At 41.3% G+C, this 23,806-nt stretch overlaps 1 protein-coding gene across 8 annotated transcripts in view; it reads right to left on the bottom strand.

The window, feature by feature from the left end:
* Positions 1 to 2,852: 2,852 nt before the first annotated feature.
* The window catches only part of SLC20A2 (solute carrier family 20 member 2), a 111,867-nt gene continuing 90,913 nt past the window's right edge, over positions 2,853 to 23,806 (bottom strand). For 5 of the 8 annotated variants that reach the window (XM_072635054.1, XM_072635052.1, XM_072635053.1 and 2 more), the window contains 6 exons: positions 17,501 to 17,617; positions 15,979 to 16,182; positions 13,548 to 14,142; positions 11,883 to 12,068; positions 11,221 to 11,305; positions 2,853 to 4,462 (listed from right to left, as the gene is read on the bottom strand). In XM_072635054.1, coding sequence (XP_072491155.1) covers positions 4,298 to 4,462; positions 11,221 to 11,305; positions 11,883 to 12,068; positions 13,548 to 14,142; positions 15,979 to 16,182; positions 17,501 to 17,617 — 1,352 coding nt within the window. In that variant the 3' untranslated portion in view covers positions 2,853 to 4,297. The other 3 variants (XR_011972641.1, XM_072635055.1, XM_072635056.1) reach the window with 3 other exon arrangements.

The raw sequence follows: 23,806 nt of genomic DNA, 5'->3' as shown, positions 1-23,806 counted from the left end.
TAGTAAAACCAGGGATGAGGAATCTGCGGCGTCAAGGCCACATGGGGCCTCCTAGGTCCTCACATGTGGCCCTTTGACCAAAAGCAAACCTTACAGAACCCTTGATAAAAAGGATTTGTTGTGTAAAAGTTGGATTAAGTCAAAAGGCTGCACCCTTGGGTCTAAAACCCTTACCTATTTCTAATGCTGAACTGATGAACCAGTGTTTGAGAAGCTCTGAAGGAAAGTATGGGGGAGAAGAGGTGTTAGACTGACTACCAAACTGAAGGTCTACAGAGCCGCTGTGCTGACCTCATTGTTGTATGCCTGTGAAACATGGACAGTCTAACAATGCCATGCCAGGAAACCAAATCACTTCCATTTGAATCATCTTAGGAAGATTCTGAGGATCACTTGGTAGGATAAGGTACCAGACACCAAAGTCCTTACTTTAACTAAACTGCCAAGCATTCAGATCTATTTCAGAGAGGGCAACTCCAACAAGCTGGCCATGCTGTTCAAATGTAAAATGTATGCTTGCCAAAAAGACTACTTTATGGAGAACTCACATGGGGCAGGTGATCACATGGTGGTCAGAAGAAGCGATACAAGGACACTCTCAAGGTCTCTCTTAAGAACTCTAGAATTGTGCGATGTGGGATACACTGGCACAGGACTGCCCAGCATGGTGTGCTCACATTAGAGAAGGTGCTGTGTTTTGTGAGCAAAGAACTGAGACAGCTCAAAGAAAACACAGAATGCGCAAGTTTATAGAATCCACCCTAAATGTTCACATGGCCTATTTGTGCCTGACCTGTGATAGAGCATTCTGACTCTTATTGGTTTGATCAGCCAGTTGGACACACTGAAACGTGACTCTAGCACAGTGACGTCATTTTGGTCCTCTGGAAGAACGAAGAACAACCACCAACCTAGGCTGAATCCATCGTGGTCTGAGGGTAGATGGCGGTTGTGGTTGGACTCATCTGTAACGTGCTGCCTCTTGTCTCTCCCTGTCTCTGGGTGACTTGCTGCTTCAGCTGGGCTGGCTTCCTCATTCCATGTGCAACAGCTAGTCAGAACCTGGGGGGAATTGCTGGCTCTTTCTCCATGGGGATTGCTCCCTTGGATGACAGCTACAGGGGCTGAGCTAGAAGTGGGGCCGGGGCTTTGGGTATTCTGGTATTCCCAGAGCCCCTGGTCTTATTTCTAAGCAGCAAGGGTGAGAAAAAAAGTGTATTCCAGATATGGAGAATAGCTATTGCAAAGGGAAGGAGATGGGAGATAGAATTCTGTGTACGAGAGATGACAAGGTCAGCTTAGCTGGTCATACTGTATGCAAAGGAGAGTAATATGGAATAAGGTTAGAAAGGTAGACTGTGGCTTGCATTGTGTTGTAAGTGCTGGAGGACTTTCTATTTGATCCTAGAGGAATTCATTAAGTAGAGGAGTGACTGTTAGATCGGTGCTTCAGGAAAATCACTTTGGCAGCCAGCATGCATACAGTACCTTAAAATGAACATTTACATTGGTAATAGGACCTTGGACCTCTGAGCCTCAGTTTCTCTTAGGGGTCTCTGACAGTTTTAGATCTATGGCCCGATGTCCCTACTATGGGATCACATAATGCCAGTGCTGAAAAAGAGCTTAAACACCAGGTCCAACCTCCTTATTTAACCGATGCAGAAACTGAGCCCCAAAGGGACTCAGTGATTTAGTCCCCAAGGTCACACAAGATCACCAAGGTGGAAGCTGGCCCTGACCCTCCTGACTTCTGGTCCAGGGTCCCTTTCTGCCACATCATGCTGCTTGCTCACCCCTTCAATCCCTCCCTCTCAACAAGCCCCCTCTCCTTCATTCCTTTTCTGTTGCCTCTTTCATATCTGTGGAAGACACTTCCCATATAACATTCTGAATAAACTGTGTTCAAACACAAGTACTCAAACTTTGAAGGAAAAGAATCTTTTTCCTTGCAAAGGCAGGTTTGAGGGAATGAGCATGTATTGTGTATATTAAGTGCCTACTGTGTTCTAGGCACTCTATTAAGTGCTGGGGCTACTAACAAAGGCCAAAACAACTCTCGGGGACCTCACGGTCTAAGGGGAAGACAATGGGAGAACAACTAGGTACAAACTATACACACATACACATCTTGTTTATATATATATAAGTATACATGTATACATACATGTATATACCCTCACGTTTTATGTATGTATGTAGCATCTAACATTTTATGTATATTGTATGTACATAGTACATAAACAGGTGTATATATATATTATATATAAATACACATACCTATGTTAAATTGGGGCTGTTAGGTGGTGTAGTGGTTAGAATACTGGGCCCAGAGCCAGGAAGACTTGAGTTCAAATTCAGCCTCAGACGAGTACTAGCTGTGTGACCCTGGGCAAATTATTTAACCCTGTCTACCTCAGTGTCCTCATTTGTAAAATGAGCTGGAGAAGGAAATGGCAAACTGTTCCAGCATCTTTGCCAAGAAAACCCCAAATGGGGCCATGAAGAGCTGGACATGACTGAAAATGACTGAACAACAACATCAGATAAATTGGAGATAACCATCATACAGAAAGCACTGGCCTCAAGGGGATTCAAGGGAGATTTCTTGCAGAAAAGTGGGGTTTTAGCTAGAACTTGAAGGAAGCTGGGGAAGCCCAGAGAGGGAGATAAGAAGGGAGAGCACAGTGGGTAAAAATGCCTGGATTCAGACGATATCACACAGATATAAAAAATCCCCAAGAAAATTCATCCATACCACATGCAGACCCCAACCTCTGCACCCTCAAACAAAAAAATAAGACAACACAAAGATAATGTAATTTAAAGTAAAAAAAGAACTCCAACAGCAGTATTTCAGGGGTCATTTTTATTATAAATTTAATATGGCTGATTAATGAAAAAATCACAATGAAGTACCAATAAAATGTCTATCAATATCAAAAATTTAGCAGCATTTCAATAGTTCCTATACATTAGTCAAGCTTTCTCCCTCCCTCATGCTTACAAAAAACAACAGCATAAGGACCGGGGCAGGGTCCTGGCATCGTCAGCTCCCATCCTCCCATACGTGCACTAAGCCAGTGGACTTTCTGATCAGTGACAGTTTTGGCTAAAATCAAAATCAGAATTTCCTTCTAGAATTGTAACCGAATAGTTCCACAATGTCCCATCACAGAATATATAACACTTATTTCAAAGTCTGCGGCTGGAGTTTCTTTAACGAGCTTATAGGGATAGAGAGAAGGGTGAGGGGAGGCCATTTGAAGTGCAGAACTGATACTGCACCACTTTATCACACTTCCTTAAAATCATACGTTCTAATAAACCACAGAATTCCAGAACATGGGAGAGCTTCCTGATACTTTGTATTTGGGCAGAGAGGAGAGGGAGAGAAGGGAAGGCAGCGAGATCGTTAATGCCACTTGAGAATGATGGGCACATCAGTCATAACAAATTGCTGTGGGGCCGGTTCAAACATGATTGGTCTTGCCACATCCTGGTTTAATAGTGGAAATGAGGAAGAAGGAGATAAATATAGTGTGAAAATGTAATACTGGCAAAATACTCCCCTACTTCTTTGGTACTTTCTAAAACTTTCTGATCCGAAATGTATAAGGGAAATGCACCATTAAAAAGTTACAGTTTTAAGTATTTACAAAAAGCAATTACAATATATTACACAAGAATCAATACAGTATATGGACAAATTATTCATGAAAGCACTTGTGAACTTTTGTTCCAGTATCATTTCCATAGCACAGAGACCATTACAGACCTACATACAGTGTTTTCAAATTTGTGTGATATAGCCTGACAAACAGGGAAAAGAAGAAGCATTTCCCAATCTACAATTGCCTTTAAAAGGCTTTTAAAAACCGCCACTGAAATAATTATATACAGATTTATTGGATAATTCTAGGCAATTCTCTCCACCCCAAGTCTGAATATATTTGCAGTAGTAGTGCTTCCTACTCTATGTATATAGTATATATTTAATATATAAGTAACGGCATCACATGTTATATCACCAATTGAGCACACATTTTTATAGACAGTAGTTAAGTTAGATGATGGAAGCTGGGATCTTGCCGCTCAGGTGGATAGTGTCGTGAGTGGGGTCACTGTCTGTATTCTGGGATACAGCAAAGCTGGTGGCTTAGAGCGAGCATGTATGTGCGTGCTGTAGACGTGTGTGCCACATGTGCACTGGGAGGAGCCAGTCACACCATGTCACACCCATACACACAGCGGTCTATCCCTTTACTGATGTATGGATTTATCTCCTGCTGCCCCTTCAAACGTACGGCAGGATACCGTACATTAAGATGGCCATCACCGCAGCGCTGAATAAACCAGCCACTGGAACAGTCACAAACCAGGCCACAAAGATGTTCCGGAAGAGGTGCCAGTCCACGGCCTTTCGCGAACGGATCCAGCCTACTGCTACCACAGAGCCGACCTGGAGGAATTTGAGTGTTTATAAGTGAAAACATGGTCTGGCAGAGCAAGAAAAGGGCTTCACAACCAACTAATGCCAGCTTGCTGATACCATGGCTGGTCCGAGGGACAAACAAGTGCCAGGACAAATGGTGAAATTATTCCTTCAGCTTCCTATTACCCACATGTCTCTGAGCTGGGCATCAGTCGACAATCCTGTCTGCCTTCTTGCTACAGTTTGGACCCAGGAGAGTTTAAATGATTAAGTGTTTCCTATTATAGTGTAAATTCAATGTGAAAACCGAATTAGACATCTTTCTTTTAGGTCCAAACAGGCCTGATCAGGTGTCCCTGCCCTCTTCCTTCCTCCCCTGCCCTCCCCTGCTCATTGTAACATCTGCAAGGAGAGGCAAGCATACCGTTTGCTTCTAAAGTCCCTTCAATACATTTGGTAACAATTCTAAAGTAAAACAGATACTCATTAACAGGCCAAAAAAAAAGTGGGGGGAAGGTTTCAGCGGAGAGAGTGCTGGACCAGTCATCAAGAAGACCAGTCTAATTCCTGCCTCAGACACTTCTTGGTTGTGTGACCTTGGGTAAATCACCAAATCTCTTTCCCCTTCAGTTGTAAAATGAGTACAATAATAGCCCCTACCTCCTGGCGTTATTGAGATGAAAGGGGCTCATGAATGAAGTGAACTGGAAAGCGCTCTATAATAACCTCATAACTATTATTTTTATGATGAAAACCTTTGTACTGGGGAAGTGATTTAACCTCTATGCGCCTCAGGCAAGTCAGGGAGGATTTATTCACTAAGTCACAGTATAAGTCATTCAAACTGAAAAACCAAACCAAACAGCTAACACTTTATTTTCCAATCACTCAGACTGGCTGTCTGGAGTTGACTACTCCAATTGAGGGGTTCCATGTACTGTTTTTTACCCTTTAGTCTAAGTGATCCACACCAATGGAGTTAATAAGAGTATGCATGGTAAGAACTCCCATAGTGCTTCTGAGTGTACAAAATACTCTCCTTTACACAACCTCTGAATGAGAAATATAAACAGGGCACAATCCAAAGTTTGCACCATTTGTTAATAATCCTATTTGTATCAACGAACTCACAAGTGTTGCTTCTAGTGAGTTGTGACCATATCGTGCCAGCTGTCTAAAGTTCACCGCAGGAAAGGATCATTAGCAAATTAGCAAACCTTCCTATTTTCAAGGCTAACTGCCTGTTTAATGATTTTTCTTTTGTTTTGATCAGAGGTATTAAACTCCAGTGTCCAATGGGCTTAGCAACTTGGTAATGACATGAAAACCTTTAAAAATGTAAACATACTTGAGAGGTACTGAAGGATATCAGAAGTAGAGGGTTCAAGTCCTGCCTGGGAAACTGTAAACTCCCTGGGCACAGGAAATGCTTCTGCCACTTTTTGTAGCCCTATAGCTCAGTGCAGTATGTAGCACGCAGGAGGAACTTAATGAAGTGTGACTGTAGGCAAGTCACCTCACCCCCTACTCACCAATAAAAATGGGAGAGTTGCACCAGATGACCTCTCTAACCTCCGACTGTGTAGAAGTCATGGCCATTTACTAGTGGTCACTAGGAAGCTGTCATAGACACAGTTATGTTGAGGACTTAGCAACCCCAGCCGGTGGACTGACTGGTCATGAGGCACAACTGAGATAGTGTGTCTTAGAAGTGCCTGCAAACCTGAAATCACCATGTAAGTCAGTTCAGAGGATTAGGATTTTTGCTGTCATTTCTCCCCTAAGAGTTATTTTCCTTCCATGTACATTTTGTCATCTGTGAAGTAGGGGGAAGTGGCCCCGATATTTGGAAGAGCTGGTACCCTGGGTGTCTGATCTCTTTTGGCTCTCCAGTCCTTGGTTTTCTGTGGTGAGGGAGAAGAGCATGCCTAAATAGAACCCTGGTAATTCTAAAAGCTCACTTCGGTTCTTTACTGCAATTTTCCCTCTGCAAATCTTTGCAAAGAGCTACGAGGAGCAACAGTGACAACTAGTGCCCTGGGTCTCACCTCCCTGTCCCACTTGCGTCGACCACATTCTAAAGTGATGTTCCGATGAGATGATGTATGTGGAGGGCTTTGCAGACTTTCAAATACTCTAAGGTGTCAGCCAATAATAAAGATAAGCACAGTGACAAAAGTGATAGGGAATCAGTAACAACTAGCTAGGGACAATAAAACTCCCCCTTCTTCCCCTGTTTTAAGGTCTGCCCGATGCCTCACCATGTGTGGTAGGTAATAGATGCCCATCCCGTGGGCATATTTCTGCTTTACCAATGTCAGTGCCATACCTCCGGAGAAGGGGAGACTGAACCCAAGTCACACAGCTAGCCAGTGTTGAGGTCAGGCTCTGAACCCAGGCAGTGGAACTTCTGTTAGGCTGCTTCCCCTCCCCCACGTCTGTTGTCTTCTCAAACACCGTGCACAGAACCAGCTCTGCACAACCATCTAGGACAAACTAGAAAAACTCCCAAGAAGGTTTCATTATGATGTATGACTTTACAGTGTGCCTCTAGAAACAGCTGACTGCTTTGGGATTCATGACCCTCTTTCCACGGGGCCCCATTCTTCATCCCATCCCACACTTTCACATATTTCAGCCCACATATTCCACTCAGGGATCTAGGCATGCAGAAGAAATATGTGGTGGATGACAATGGGACTTGGTAAGTGACTGGAGACTGTGAATCTAAGCCTGAACCTCTGACTCACGGCACGTTTTATAAGACAGAATTCTTTTTCATTCAAAGGTAAGGATGTTACTGACTCACTATCCAGGAATGTCTTTGGACCTTTTTTTTTTTTTTTTGGAAGATGGATGGTAGATCTGCTTTCCATATTTCCTTGTCCACAAATGGTGCCAAGAGAAGCTGACTCTTTCTCCTCCTTCCTTTCCAACCCCATCCTTGGCAGCACCCAAAATGAGAGCTCTTGGGTCACACCCAGGAACACGAGTGCTTTTTCATTAGCAGTAGCATTTGGAACCACGTGATTAATTTTTCCGTTAGGAGTCCTTTTAACTGGATTAAGAAATTCTTGGGAGATACTTGAGACATTTGGGAGCACTCACGTTACTGGTAGCAATTAAGCAATCAATCACGAAGCAAACAATGCCTCTCTTTCTAAATTGTGATATTAAAGGCAGGGTTAATAAAACTGTGAAACACAAGTTCTTGTTTGAAGGCTGCTTCATTTCATGGCTCCCCTTGGGGCTGTCTTGCTCTCCTGTCCCTGACACCCCCCCCCCCCACACACACACAGACATTCCCCATAGGGATGGACAAACTCCCCAGGGGTGGGATTTTGCAGGGCCTCACTCTCCCATAAGTTAATTTTATACCCTTCATGTTGTCTTTGTACGTGTTCTGTATACATCCGTGTGGAGGGACAACAGGGGATCTCCCCACTCCCACCCCAGTCTGCTGGATGGGGGTACCTCCTATGGAGCTGTGCATGCAGGTGTTCCGGGTCTGATGGGGAAAGGTTTCTCTGACCACCTGAACACACAGATACACATAATGTCTCTATAGGCATGTTGCCTTTCCATTAGAATGTAAACTCCATGAAGTAAAGTAATGCTTCTTTTCTGTTTTTGTATTCCCAGGGAAGAGCACTCGGTAGGTACTTAGTAAATGTTTGACTGATAAAATTTAAATTAAAATTTTCCTTTTCAGATTCCATTTCCTCAGGGCTTACATTCATTAATGAGATTATTCCTCCTAGGTGACAGAATGTCTTAACTCACACAACTAATAGTGGGCATTTCAGGAACAGTGGAAGGCTAATATGAAAAATAAATGTTTGGTTTCCAGGTACAGTTCTCTTGTGTGTATTTGTGGGTCTAATGATGCTTTAGTACTTTAAAAAAAGGGAAAAATCTGTGATTCCATCAGAGGGAGTACTCCACGACTTACTGTTTTCCCCCCACAAATTTCTCTGGCCAAAACAATTCATGACCTATTGGCCAATCTCCTGCTGACCTTTCTCCCTCCGCTGGTCACTGGTTGGCAGGCACACAGTCCATCACTGGGGCCACCCTGAAAGCCCTTCTAGCTTGGCAGACTTGGCAGAGCTTCTGACACCTTGGCACAAGTGGTCAGGCTCACCTCCAGCAGAACAGGAGTTTAGGGGAGACCTCTACAGAGGGAGTGAATTATAATGGAAAGTTTCAGAAGCAAAGTGAATTGTTTCTTTATTGAAGCCTGAACAACTAATGAGTTTTTCTAGACACCCCTCGCCTATGATTCATATACTAATTATTATTCATTTATTTTATAAATTAATAAATTTATATAAAATTATATAAATTATATTTATTATATATAATATATTATATAATTATATGAAATTATATAAATTTATATAAATAAATTAATCATTTATTAATCTAAAATTCATGTTCTTCTAGTTCTGGAGTTCTTATCTTGTGTCACAGACACCCTTTTGGCAGCCAGCCTGATGAAGTCTACGGACCTATTCTCACAATAAAATTTTTAAATGCACAAAATAAAACACATACAGTTGCAAAGGAAACCAATTATCTTGAAATGCATTTATCAAAAACACATTTTTTAAGAAGTCATAGGCTCCAGATGGTTCCAAGACAACTACTACTTCCCTAAGCATCCTTCACCTCTATGTTCACAGTTGAGGAAACGCTGAAGTGTTGGTCTGGGTAGGAGTAGTGGGCATCAAACGTACTGAGGACATTGGAAATTACACCCTTGCTATCGGCTATCCCAAATCTAGATGAGGTTTGCAAATCTGCTCAGGACACAATTTTTTATCTCTATTAAACCTAAATATATTATTCTAGCATAAATACAATGCTAATAGCTCCTTTTCATTACCATCTAAGTTCACTGATTGGCTTGTAGTTTGTCATTCATATGTAGATAGTCCTTTTTAGTCTCTAAGTAGTTTACTTTGTGCATAACGGTGGTATCAGCGAGACTGGCATTACTTACTATTAAATTCTATTGTACGATTTACTTATTACATTAAAAACAACATAACAAGTTAGTTTGTTAATAAACATTCTGATGAATGAAAAGTTAGAAAAGCAGTTAGCAAACTAGAGAAACTAAAGAAATAATAGGCAATATTTCTTCAAAAGAATTCTTTAGTTGCTTTGAAACAGTTTGATTTCATTAGGCTCGCTCCTCATGTAGCGTCCATGTTCGTTCACAAGCAAACAATACTTCCCTCCTCTCCAACTCAAGCTAAAAAAAAAATTTTCTAGGAAAGGAGGGTAGCGGGTGACATGCACTTCTAACACACATTAAGATAGAATCTTAAAAAGCCCAACAGTTATTTGCGACCCACAAGTGATTTGGAAAGGTCACCCTTTCCTTAACTATCCATGTGAGCCTGTCTGTGTCACGGCTTTGGGTCTCACTTTCCACATCTGTAAAATGAAGGGTTGAACCAGAAGACCCCAAAGGTTCTTTTTAAGTCCTATGATTGGTAAGAGTTGAAAAAAATGTTCGTTTTTAATGACAGGGACAGAACGACTCACTCTAAAGGGTATTCGTAAAAAATCATTTTTTCTCCCCTTTAAAGCTGGGGAAGAATTTCCATATTTAATGGTGAAAAAAAAAAACCCTTCCCCCTACTGCTGCTGAATCTTTTATACACAAAGCGAGGGTCTTAGGTTGGTCTTAAATATTAATTATGTCCAATTTAGAACCTTTCCTCAGTAATGCTGTGTAATTTTATTAGAAAATCACTTGTAGTTCATTCCTTTTAGACAGAGCCCACAACATTTGTTGGTGAATGCAGAAACATCCAGGAAAATCCGGAAGTGTTTTTTAATTTGTGGAGTCTGAATAATAATGGTAGGCATTTCTGGATGCATCCCGATGTGTCTGGCATTTACCTAGTATGACAGGAATTATCCTTTGCATTCTTTTAAGATGCTCAATCACTCTCAAGCAAATAGAGATCATGGAGTGCAATTATCATTGCCCCAATTGCCTACAGAAGAGGAGACTGAGGTTCAGGGAGTATATCTCATCCAGCGTCAAAGACAGGTTGGGGTTGATGCCAGGTTTTGAACCCAGGATTGCTGCCTCTAAGACCAGTGCTCTTTCCTCTATCCCATGCTGCTGGGAGGTCAACTTCATGACTAACTTGTACACTGACCATAAGACATGGAGGTCCCTTTGAGGGCTACCTAAGGAAAGCAAACTGAAACAACTGTTTATTTCAATTTCATTTGGATGACTGATTTTAGCTTCATTTCCTCTATCAACTCCCAATACCTTGCAGTGAGTGGAGCTGATTGGAATGCCCCCATTTGAGGCTAATAGCACGGTTAGCGCACACATTACTTCAATGCAAAATCCACTGTGGAAACAATGAAAGAAAAAGAAGAAAAAGGACAAATGGAGAATCTGCAGCATAGATTTGATGAGGGGAAGCCCTTGCCATGCATACATGCATCAAGGAAGCGGAGATGTCCCAGCTGCTGAACAGGAAGTACGAGTGGCACAGCCTGAGAAAGGCTGCACCATCCACTTCCGAGTGTTCTAGAAAACACAGGCTATTCTTGATCGGAGGGAGCCATTGTCAGCAAAGCTGGGCAGGTGCCTGTTTCAAAAAGAGCCACTCGCGGTACACGGAGCTACGTAAAGGCATCAGCTTTCCCCACCTTCCCTTTGCCACTCAAAACTGACCCTGGCAGCCCAAGGACTGAAGTCCAGTGGGACCCCCCGCCTGGACTGCAGCCGCTTGGCAGAGGCATACCTTGCAGTGTGTAGTACTGACAGGAAGTCCAACATTGGAAGCTATCACAACTGTGAACGCCGAAGCCAATTCAATAGTGAATCCACTGCAGGGGGCATAAGAAAACACTGCACAGTCATTCTTTGTATCAGTTCTAAGTGACACCGGGCAGGGTGCCAGAGTCTTACCAGAATACTCTTTGGTTCAATTGTTTACTGCTGACTGTCCCAGAATCACAGTTAACAGAACAAGAGACTGCTGGATGGGAACAATGCACACTCATAAATCTGCATTAGCGTGTGTAGAGCTTCCGATCTATTCTTTCTACTCTTAAAACCACACATTCATTGGAGCAAACTGTTAGAAGCCATGGGAGTGTGACAAACATAAATAAGGGAGGCATTCTCAATTTTTAGAGGAGTCTTGGTGCTCACTTTATAGATCATTACTTATTAGGAAATCAGTGGACTCCTCAGCTCACGAGGGCTTCTGTAAACCAGATCTCTATCAGGACCTTTATTAAAATTATCAAGGGAAAAGAAATTTATAATTAGAAATAAAAGGAAAATGAAAACCAATCACATGATCAACATTCAGTCAATCAGTCATTCACTGATTCATCAGTTTGTAAACAGTCATCATGCTATGTGCTGGGTCACTCACACTGACAATTTTGCACTTACCTAGAAGGGGTGATTGGAGTGAGGTCCTTTCCCATTGTCTGGATGACTCTTCTCCCCCAAACCCAGAGACCAGCACAAATTCCAACTCCTCCATAGAAGAGCAACCAGACTGGAGTAGTTGCTTCTTGTAGTACCCCACCTTGTTGGTAAATAAGCCAGAGAGCTACCAGAGGGCCAATGGCATTACTAGGAGGGGAAAAAACAATCACCATACAGTTATACAGTATCTACTTCTCCAAGCTCATTTCCTAGTCCTAGTGTTTTGGGCTTGTCTAAATAATACTTCATCTTGCAGGTTTGATAAAAAAAATGATTTTTTTAAAAGAAGGCAAACTAGCTGTAAAAAGGTCATTTTCCCATGTGTACAAAAATATTTATAGCAGTTCTTTTTGTGGTGGCCAAGAACTGAAAATTAAGGGGATGCCCATCAACTGGGAAATGGCTGAACAAGTTGTGGCATATGAATGTAATAGAATACTGTTGTGCTAAAAGAAGTGATGAGCGGGCAAATTTCAGAAAATCCTGGAAAGACTTATATGAACTGATGCTGAGCAAAGTGAGCAGAACCAGGAGAACACTATTCACAGAAACAGCCACAGTGTGCAAGGACTATTTTTGATAGATGAGCCCTTCTCAGCAATGCAAGGACCTAAAACATTCCCAAAGGACCCACGATGGTAAGTGCCATCCACATCCAGAGAAAGAACCATGGTGTCTGAATGCAGAGCAAAGCAGACTATCTTCTTCGTTTTTTCTTTCCCATGTTCTCTTCCATTCATTATAATTTTTTCTGTGCAATATGACTAATGTGAAAATATGTTTAATAGGAATATATGTGGAGAACTATATCATATTACATGCCAACTTGGGGAGGGAGCGGGGAAGGAGAGGGAGAAAATTAAAAACTTATGGAAGTGAATGTTGAAAACTAAAAATAAATTTTTTAAAAAGAGGCCATTTTGTTTTAAGGAAACCATAGGCCTAGAAACTAAGATGTGATAAAAGCCACCAAGCTGTAGCTACTGTTTCTTTACAATGTCTCGTCCAGCCTTCCCTTCCTTCCCATCCCCCAAATTCAGGTCTCAGCACTCATGGCCATTGCTTCCTAACTAGACTGTCTGTCCTCCCACTGGAAAGTTAGTGTTCTTTCGCCATCAGTTGCTCCCACTCCCCACAGGACAAAGGCCAACACCTCAGCCTCCCTTCCAGCATCTCTGACTAGTGTTCTTTCTCACCACTCTCTCCTGTGCTCCTCTCCCCTGGAACCTCCATGCTTCTGCTCACTGCCGTCTGGGTCCTTACCTGCATCCTTCAGCATCCCTGGCTTCCTTCAAGGTTCCTTCCAGGTTCAGACTCTCTCCCTCCCCCTCCCACCTCTCCCTCTTCATTAATCCTGCTTTTCTCTGCATGCATGGCCCTCCTCCAGGGAGCTCATGGAGGGGAGAAATGTTTGATTTCTAGCTTCAGGATCATGTTCCAGGCCCAGACTCAAGAACCTCCACTGAGCTGAGCTGAACCCAGACTTCCATGTTGTTTTTAGTACTGACTATCTTTGTGCTAAGGCCTAGAAGCTCGGTAGGAAGAGCACACACCCCAGTGCAGACAGGCAGGGAGGCAGGCTCTGGTCCAGCCTAGGGATGGGTCTATGCCCCCTCTCACCCTCACCTCACATCGTTGCCACCGTGAGCAAAGGAGCCAAAACAGGCGGTAAGGACCTGCAGGAAATGGAAGAGAAGGTGCACTTCAGCCGTGTCCTTCTCCTCCTTCTCCTCCTCGCCAGGGTCCTCCAGGGGTTGGCTGGGGTCGGCCAGCTCTGAGGCCAGCCTCATCTCCACACCGCCTTCTTCCGCCTCTATCTCAGCCTCAGCTACTGCGTTGCAGTAGCTGGAGTAGCTGTCATAGCGCAGCCTCTTCTTGGAATAGGTCACGGCATCGCTCACGAGCTTCTCGCTGTCTTCGGGGGCTGAGGACGAGTCAGCAGCCGCCTTAAAGGCCGAGTGCACCGGCATCCCACAGATGGCTGCTGTGTAGCATGTGTAGCTGTTGTTGCGACGAAGCAACTTGTAATTGCTTTCCTGCAAAGGCTTCTCATCAGGCCCCCTGTCAAGATGGATTTTGTGCAGCAAGTCTTTATAGAGCCCCGAGTCTTTGTGTACAGTATGATAGACATGGCCATCGCTTCTCATCTGGCTGTCAAAACCAAAAGTGCCATTGGACACCGGGGACTTCACGGAACTATGGGTCATGGAAAGTGCCCTTCCTGGAAAGGGTAAAGAAGAATTCTCATTCTGGGCCAAATATAAACCCCGGGAACTTTTAAATTACAGAAGCATGAAATAATTATGTTTTTAACAGCATGCCAAGTTGCCTTTAAAAAAAAAAAGGAATCTTCAGGAATCACTGTAATGTGTCCACAGACTAAAGGGGGCAGGAATAAGTTGGCAGGTTTGGTGGATATATCCATGGGAAGAAACCCCACTGGCTTAGAGGATCCAATGGAAATGCTGGTTCTGCTTCTGTGTCCATTGATCATGTCCTTTACCCTATTTCCCCATTCTGGTGCCTGGATTTTCTCCCCTTCTTACCGCTCAGCCCTCACTCCCACCCTACTTTATCTATGCTGTTTTACTTAGATGGTATCCCCATCCTTGGTCTCACCCCCACTAAGTCTCAGGGGTCCGTATGAGGCTAAATTTGCTGGCTTTCATTGGGACCTGGAGTTCTCCTCGCTTCCTTACTCACATTTTCAGCATTTATGCACAGACATCTGAGGATACATATTTTACTGCTGGATCTTGTCTCCTGTGAATTTCTGGGCCCTCTATCTCTTCCCTCTCTTCTACACTGTAGTTGCTCTCTTCGGTATTTAGGTGGCTGGGTACATGTAGGCAATTTTCTCAGTTACCCCTCCTTTTCAGTTTAAAAGCCTTTGGACTAGACTTGTCCAGACAAAGGCATTTTTCACCAGTCCTAGTTAGGTGGCCTCTATATTTAGCCATGGGTCTTGCATTCTTTCTTCTTAAGCTATGGCCCAACAGTTATGTGTTACAAAGAAGTCTGATTGCCACAGCAAAAGGAGATACTTTTGTCAGGTCTATGGGATGCAGATATTTTACATTCTTTGGGTCAGATTAGTTCTTGACTCCCTTGGTCCTAAGATAGTAACTTTGAAAAGTTACCCTAAGGACATCCTTCAGCATGGCCCATAAGGACCTTGGGAGCTGTGTCCTTGTTCATTATGCCCAGAGATACTTGGGAAGAGAGTGGTTCTGGCCCTTCACTAGGTGCAATGTTATTTGTCTACCCACACCTCAAAGTACTGGAGTGAAGCCAGCATAAGGTTCACAACATTTTAGCTGTATGGAGGAGAACAGAGAGACAACTTGGCAGGAAATTTCCCTTCATCATAGAAAAATGAGGACTACTGAACATCGCACTTTAAATGAGTGGTTTATGCATTGATATTCTGATGGCTGTAGCATAATCTGACTGATGTGGGTACTCCTTTCACAGATAAGAACCACAACCATCGCACATACTGAAGCAGTCAGTGGCATTTCTAGAAGTGATGGGCACCCAGCCAAAATGAGCAGACTATGCCCTTTGCTCTTTGCTCAACTCTCCCTCTGGCTAGGCAGGGGCTACCTGGATGTAATATCTGCCTATGGAGAAAATAAAAGAGGTCACCGCTAAAGGCTGTTTCTTCTATCCAGAAGCTACCTTGCTGTGGTTCTAGCCACATTCTCTACACATATTTATTCCTCAAAAACAGCCCTCAATGAGTCACTCCTACAAGCAAAAAAAAAATACATATGGCTAAAGTGGGCATCGGTATTAAGTGTACACTGTGTGGCATCATGGCAGTCTTTGATAACCCGACTGACACAGATCCTTTGAAAGCAGATCCTGCCTGGGTTAGGGAAACACCACCACCCTAAATACACCCTGGCCACAGTCCTGCACTTCTGCTTGATGGTCTGGTCTCCTGAGGATTCCTCAGCCTCCAGATTTTGGTAGGATGGTGAATTTTAGGGAAATCGTTGAGGGCACCAATGAAATATAACTGTTGTGCAGAAATTCCTGTTTCTCCCCTTACCATATGGCACTCGTGAGTGGCTTCCATTTACTGCTCCTTCTGACACTCCAGGGGCTTCAGGGGCCGAGCCAGTGAGGGGAACAGTGCTGTCATCATTAGTCTTGGCACCAGGGAGTTCCTTAAATACTGGAGACTCTGCTTCTTGGATTTTATGAAGACTTTCATTAGATATTCTTGACAAGGCACCCTCTTTCTTCAATTTGCCTAAAGTAAACACAGTTAAAACTATAGTTTATCCCTTCATAAAGCAAAAAGATCTTTATAAATAAAAGTAATAATTAACATTTACAGATACAACTTTAAAGTCTGAAGACTTCTTTACATACATTATTTCACTTGAACCTCACAACTGTGTAAGCAATTGTTATCTCCATTTTACAGATGAAGAAACGAAGACTGAGAGAAATTAAGTGACTTGCCTAGGGTCAAAGGGTTAGTTAAGTGTCACTGAGTAAAAGCTGAGTAAAATTCAGCTCTTCCTAACTCCAAATCCAGTGAGCTGGACATGCACTATGCCAAGTTGCGTTTAGCCAGAAAGTGATTCTGACTAGCGCTTATATGGAATTATATGCCCCCCACCCCTACCCCTTTAAGCTCATTCCTTCCCTGAGATATTTGGTATAGGTTATACATGTGTAATCACGTAAACATTTAAATGTAGTTTTTAAAAAAGCTTGTAGTATCTACATCACAATATGTTTAAAATGTTTTAATCTGGAGTATATTTAGTACCTCCCTTTGGAAACCAAGAAAACATTAGCTATATCTAGATAGGAAGTGAAGTACAGAGTTACAGACAATTTTACACACACACACACACACACACACACACACACCCCAATGTCAGTCTGAAAACTGCTACTGAGGGGAAGAAAAGGAGGTTAAGAACTCAATTAATGAAATTGGCGCTCTAATTATACTGAACTGACTGACCTGATAACTATCACTGAAATCACAACCACATATTGATGCATGTCTATTTCCACAGCTCTTCAGATGGAGCTCAATAAACTGTTAGTCTAATTTGTGTGTGTGTGTGTGCTCTCAATTCACTGAAAACAAGTCAATCCTTTTCCTTAAGACAAACAAGGAAATTCTTTTTTATTTTTATAAAAATTTTCATAATTTAAAAATAATGGATTTCAAAGAAAAAACCTATCCCCAATATATTTATAATCTAATTGAGAAGACAAAACTTATTTATACACGTAAAATAACTAAAGAAGAAAATAATAAAGGCACACTAAAATACCAATGTGTGTAGCAGAGACAATAAGTACAATCAGTCAGGAAAGTGAGAATGACATGTAATACTGAGTCAGGAAGGGTCACGGGAAGGATGGGTATGTGATATGTTTCTATATGTATCTTTCTTACCACTTGAGAAAAAGTATTTTAATGCCAAATGTAAACAATTATATGATAACCTACTGACTGCTATTACCCGTCTCCTGAGAGTTAAGGATAACTAAAGATTAAGGAACTGGGAGCTTTGGGGCACTCAGAATATCTTGGACCTTACCTGCTATCTTCCTCTTCATCCACGGACAAACGACCAACCACACAAAAATGGCAAATACGATAGCAACGCCAAACGAAATGAGAGCTATTGCCCACATTGGAAGAACCAAACCTAATACTGTGAAATTAAAAAAATAACAACAACTCAATATTTAATATATTTTCTCAATTGAGAACAAATAATAATTATATTAATATTTACACTTTTTATTTAACTCAAATATTTATTAAACTTCTAAGTGCAAAACACCATGTTAGGCCCTGAGGGAGAATGTGGTATAATATGAAGGGCACAGATAACCTGGGATCTACTCTGGTTCTGAAACGAACCAGCTGTGAGACCTCAGGCAAAGTAGTGTAAGCTTCTGAGCCTTGGTTTACTGTTTTGTAAAACAAGGCTTGATCTGATGATCTCTAAGGTCCTTTCCCACTCTTAAGTCCTGGGATAGAGCCAGAGATAAATAACACACTTGTTGTCAAGGAGCTCACAAACTAGTCAAATAGAAAAGATATGTACACAAATAATTATAATAAAATAAATGCAAAAAAAAATGGTACAATGTGGAGCAAGAATTGCAAAAAGGAAGAAAAAGAACATCCAGTTGGGAGGTCAGAGAAGGCTTTAGAGGCACTCCAGCAGGGTTTTAAAGAATGGATTTCAGTAGGTGAGGATGATGCAGAGGAGTAAGTCAGGAAGAGATGTCCTCCATACCAGCACGCAGAAAGGGAGGTAGAAGGCACAGTGGGTGGGTGGTACAGTTTGGCTGAAGCATTAAGAAAACAAAACGTTAATTTTACGATGGAGAAAAATAGTGACAGACTAGGCTGGGAAGGCAGGCTTTAGTGAAAGTACAGTGGGCGATGACCGGCAGGCCAAGGAGCTCGGTCCTCAGGAGGTGCCACTGTGCAGCATAACACGATCAGCTTTGCCCATCAGGAAGATGATTCTGGCAGTGCTGTGTAGACGGAACTGGAGAACAGGAAGAACTACAGGGAGGGAGGCCAGCTGGGAAGCTCTGACTGGAGTCTGGCTGAAAGGGAGAGAGACACTTGCCTGCACAAGGAGGGGACAGCTAAGTGGTAGTCTATAAGAGAACTTGACAAATGTACGTAGAGGCAAGAGAGAGGAAGTAAAAAATGACACAAAAGTTTAAAAAATGATTAGGAGTGTCAACAGTACTAAAAAAGCTATCAGTATTATTAACAATAGTATTAACAGTATTACCAGCAATAAAAGGGAAGTTCACAGCAAATGGACAGAGAGGTGGCACCGTGGATAGAGCACTGGACCTAGAGTCAGGAAAACCTGAACTCAAATCTAGACTGAGATGCTTTTTTAAACTATATCATCCTGGTCAAGTCATTTAATTGCTATATGCCTCAGTTTCCCCATCTGTAAAATGGGGATAATAACAGCATCTATCTCCCAAGGTGATTGTGAGGCTTAAATGAAATAATTTTTGTAAAGCCCAGAGCCTGGCACATAGTGATAAATGATAAATATTACTTTTATCATTTTATTTATCTATATTATTTAAATTAATCAGTTCCCCTAACAGACAAGTTGGGCGGAGGAACAATTTTTTTTCTGGGCAAGGTAACAGTTTTGGGAACCATGAAGAGTGGTCAAACTTGGCATACAGGGGATGTCCAGCAGGTAAATGAAAATAAAGAAAAAAATCAGAGGGACAAATCTGGTTTTTACCTATAAAGAAGTACAGCTGCAAGTGCACACATATGTGCCACATCCCAGGAGGAGAGTATAGAGAAAAAGAGAGAAGGGGGGGCTGAGGAATGCCAATGCATTCTGGCAGAAAGAAAGCAAATGGAGAGTCAACAAAGGAGCAGCAAAGAGAGGGAAGAGGAGAGCCATGAGCGAGGCTTCAAAGAGGGAGGGGAGGGACTAGCAATGTTAAATGTTACAGGAGGGTCACAGAGGGTAAGTGGAAAAGGCCACTGGATTACCAACAAAGCACAGCAGCAAAGAGAAATCCATTTAAAATAACTGCATACAATATAAATACTCCGGAATCTACCTAAGACAAACCCAGGGACCTATATGAACACAATTATGAAAAATTATTAACACAAATAAAGTCAGATCTACACAACTGGAAAAATATTAGTTGCTCATCAGCAGGCTGAGCCAATATAATATAAATGACATTTATACCTAGCTTAATTTACTTATTCAGTGCCATACCAATCAGACAACCAAAAAATTTTACAGAGCTAGAAAAAATCATAACAAAATTCATCTCAAGGAACAAAACGTCAAGATTATCAAAGCATTTAATGAAAACAAACATGAAGAAAGGTGGCCCAGTCATATCAGATCTCAAACTGTGTTATAAAGTGGTAATCATCAAAATCACCTGGTTCTGGCTAAGAAATAGAGTAGTGGATCAGTGGAATAGATTAGGTGCACAAGACCCAGTAGTTAATGACCCACAGTAACGGAGTGTTTGATAAACCCAAAGACCTCAGCTTATGGGACAAGAACTCACTATATGACAAAAACTTCTGGGGAAACGCGAAAACAGTATGGTAGAAACTAGGTATAGATCACATTTTACACCATATACCAAGATAAATCCAAATAAGTACATGATTTAAATATAAAGGACAAATTAGGAGAGCAAAGAATAGTTTACCAGTCGGATCTATGAAAAAGGGAAGAATTTATAACCAAACAAGAGATAGAGGGTATTACTAGATTAAAAGTTTTCTACAAACAAAACCAATACAACCAAGATTAGAAGGATAGCAGAAAGCTGGGAAAGAATTTTTACAGCAAGTATCTTTGATAAAAGCCTCGTTTCTCAAATGTATAGAGAACTGAGTCAAATTTATAAGAATACAAGTATTTCATCAATTGACAAATTGTTAAAGGATATGAACTGGCAGTTTTCAGATGAAGAAATCAAAGCTATCTATAGTTATATGAAAAAAATGCTCTAACTCACTACTGATTAGAGAAATGCCAATTAAAACAATTGAAGTACTACTTCACACCTATCAGATTGACTAATCTGACCGAAAAGGAAAAGAAAAAATGGTAGAGGGTATATTGGACAATTGGGACACAAATGTATTGTTTGTGGAGATGTGAATGGATCCAACCATTGTTTTGTTTTTTTTTTTTTTTGGAGGGGGTGAGGCAATTGGGTTTAAATGTCTTACGCAGGGTCACACAGCTGGAAAGTGCCAACTCTCTGAGGCCAGATTTGAACTCAGATCCTCTTGACTCCAGAGCCAGTGCTCTATCCACCGTACCACCAGCTGCCCTAATCCAAACATTCTTCAGAATAATATGGAACTATGCCCAAATGTGCATACCCTTTGATCCAGCAACACTGGATTTGTATCCCAACACAAATTTAAAAAAAAAAGGAGAAAGGACCTATTTGTACAAAAAATACTTACAGCAACTCTTTTAGTGCTAACAAATAATTGGAAATTGAGGAGATGCTCATCAACTGGGGAATGGCTGAACAAGTTGTGATATATAATTGTGATGGAATATTACTGTGCTATAAGAAATGATGAGCAAGATGCTTTCAGATAAAACATGGGAAGACTTATATAAACTGATACAATGTGAAATGAGCAGAACCAGGAGAACACTGTATACAGTAATAGCAATATTATGTGATAAAGAACCATGAATGACTTAGCTAATCTCAGCCATACAATGATTCAAGACAATTCCAAAGGACTCAAGATGAAAAATGCTGTCTACCCTCCAGAGAAAGAACTGATAGAGTCTCAATGCAGATCGAAGCAGACTATTTTTCACTTTCTGTATCTTTTCATTTTTTCCCCTTCGGGTTTGTGTCTTCTTTCACAACATGACTAATATGGTAATATGTTCTTCAGTGACTGAACATGTATAACCCATATTAAATTGCTCACCGTCTTAGAGAAGCGGGAAGGATAGGAAGAGAAAAAATTTGGAACTCAATTTAAAAAAAAATGAATGTTAAAAATTGTATGCATATTACATATAACTTTACATATATTGTACATATGTATATTACATATAACTTCACATATAACTAGGGGAAAATAAAATATTAGAAAAAGAAAAGGCCACTGGAGTTGACCCTTTGTTCAGGGGCCATTGGCAACCTTAGAGAAGGCAGTTTCAGTAGAGTGTGGGGAAAGGAGCCAGACTGCCAGGAGTTGAGGAGTGAGTTGTAAGAAGTGCAAAGAGTCAATGAATGCAGATTGCCCTTTCAAGAAGTTTGGCAGAGAAAAGGAGAAGAGAGAAGAGATGCTAGCTCAACTTAACAGAGCAAGGTCAAGGGGAAGGGCTGTGAATTTTTTAGGCTTCAGCATATTTGCAGGCAGAGTAAAAAGGGTCTAAGTGAATCTGGTAAATCTCTGAATTTATGATTAGAGAAATATAATTACAAGATGAGTCAGTCAATCTCCCCCCAAGGTCAATAAAGTTGAGGTCTGGAACACCGTACATGTCCAAGCTACTGCGGCCTCTTCTGACTTCTTAGCATTCAGTAGTACTAGCAAAATGTACATGGCAGTCATTCTGACCACATAGACAAATCTCATTTTTTTTTAAAGCAAGAGCAGAAGTAAAGAGGTTTTTTAAGGACAATGGATTTCATAACTCTTCTTGCCTTTGAAACATTAGCTGGTTATGGAATCAGAATATGGAGAAACTCTTTTAACCTAAATCTAATAGCGGGTATTAAGGCAGAACTATGTTAACCAATCAAGAAAATGGAAATGGATACTGTTTGTGAACTGCACAAGCCATATATGTGTTTATCTGGGTTCGTGTGTCATTATGAATGTTTCAAGCATTCAGATAGAAAACATCTTTAAAGCTCATTCACAGAATGAGCCCTACTCATCTTTAATTGTATTTAATTTCAGTGGCAATGATTTGATTCAGTTAGCAGACAGTACAACTAAGCAGATTTTGTCATATCATGAGACAAATTTGTTCATACAAACTATCCTTTTTTTTCATTTCAGTTGACAGCATTTGTTAAGCAGCTACTCTGTACAAAATATAGTAGGAAGTTAAAAACCAATATTTCTATAGCACATTAAAAGTTTGCAAAATGCTTTACAAACACTGAGGAGCTGACAATCTAATGGGGAGATAGTACCAACATAAGCAAGAATACAGATGAATACATCTACAGAAGTCTTTGAATACAAACATATATTAACAGCTAAATGCAAATTCTGAGGGGATGCTATTCTGAGGGGATTATAGCTGTTTCCTCCTCAACCCCACTCTGGCTTTCCAATAGGCGTGTGCTGGTTGCCAAAGGGGATAATAAACTTTACTAGATGTTAAAGACGGAAATAGCCAAAGCCGAAGAAGTTGGGGGAAAATAGGCACACTGGTGCATTATTGGTAGAACTGCAAATCAGTACAACTATTTTGGAAAGCAACTTGGAATTATGCAAATCAAGAGACTAAAATGTCTGTACTCTTCCAACCCAGGGATTCCATCACTAAACTTATACCCAAAGGGTCATTGATAAGAACAAAATTCCCTAGCACACCAAAATATTTATAGCAGCCTTTTTTTGTGATAGAAAAGAATTGGAAACAAAGTAGATGCTCGTTGATTGGGAAATGGACAAACAAAACTGTGGTACATGAATGGAATGGTATGTAAGTATAAATTTCTTACTGTGCTATAAGAAATGATGGATGTGATGAATACAGAAAAACACAAGAGAGATATACATGCACCAACACAGAATGGGTAAGCAGAGCTAAGAAAACAATATACACACTGATGATGCCAAAGTAAATGGAAAGGACCACCAGCACACACACACACACACACACACACACACACACACACACACACACACACACACACACACACACACAAACCAAATCACACCAAAAGTGAATGTCCAAAAGGATAAAGAACAAGCCTGATTCAAAAGAGGCACTCCTACCTTACCTCTCTTCAGGGGTGAAAGATCCACAAATGTTGCACAGAGTACACATTTTCAGATTTTTTAAATGTATTTTATTAGTTATGTTGAACCCCCACCCCTCCTTTTGCTTTAAAAAATACTATTTGTTATATAAGAAGGTTCTCTGGGAGGCAGAAGAGAAAAAGAGGCGGCCTGGAGAAAGCTATGTTGATGTGAAGAACAGAAGACATCAATAAAATCTTTTTTTAAAAAGAGGAGAGAGAGTTTTACCACTTGTGGTCACCGACATTGGAAGTTAGTAAGCTTGGTTTAAAGGCTAGTTCGGAGGGTGTTGGGGGGAAAAGGGGACCTGAATAACCAAGTCAGCCAAAGA

The sequence above is a fragment of the Notamacropus eugenii genome, chromosome 1, assembly GCF_028372415.1.
Source record: "Notamacropus eugenii isolate mMacEug1 chromosome 1, mMacEug1.pri_v2, whole genome shotgun sequence".
In the NCBI taxonomy this organism is placed as follows: domain Eukaryota; kingdom Metazoa; phylum Chordata; class Mammalia; order Diprotodontia; family Macropodidae; genus Notamacropus; species Notamacropus eugenii.
This window is presented reverse-complemented; position numbering and strand designations above follow the sequence as displayed.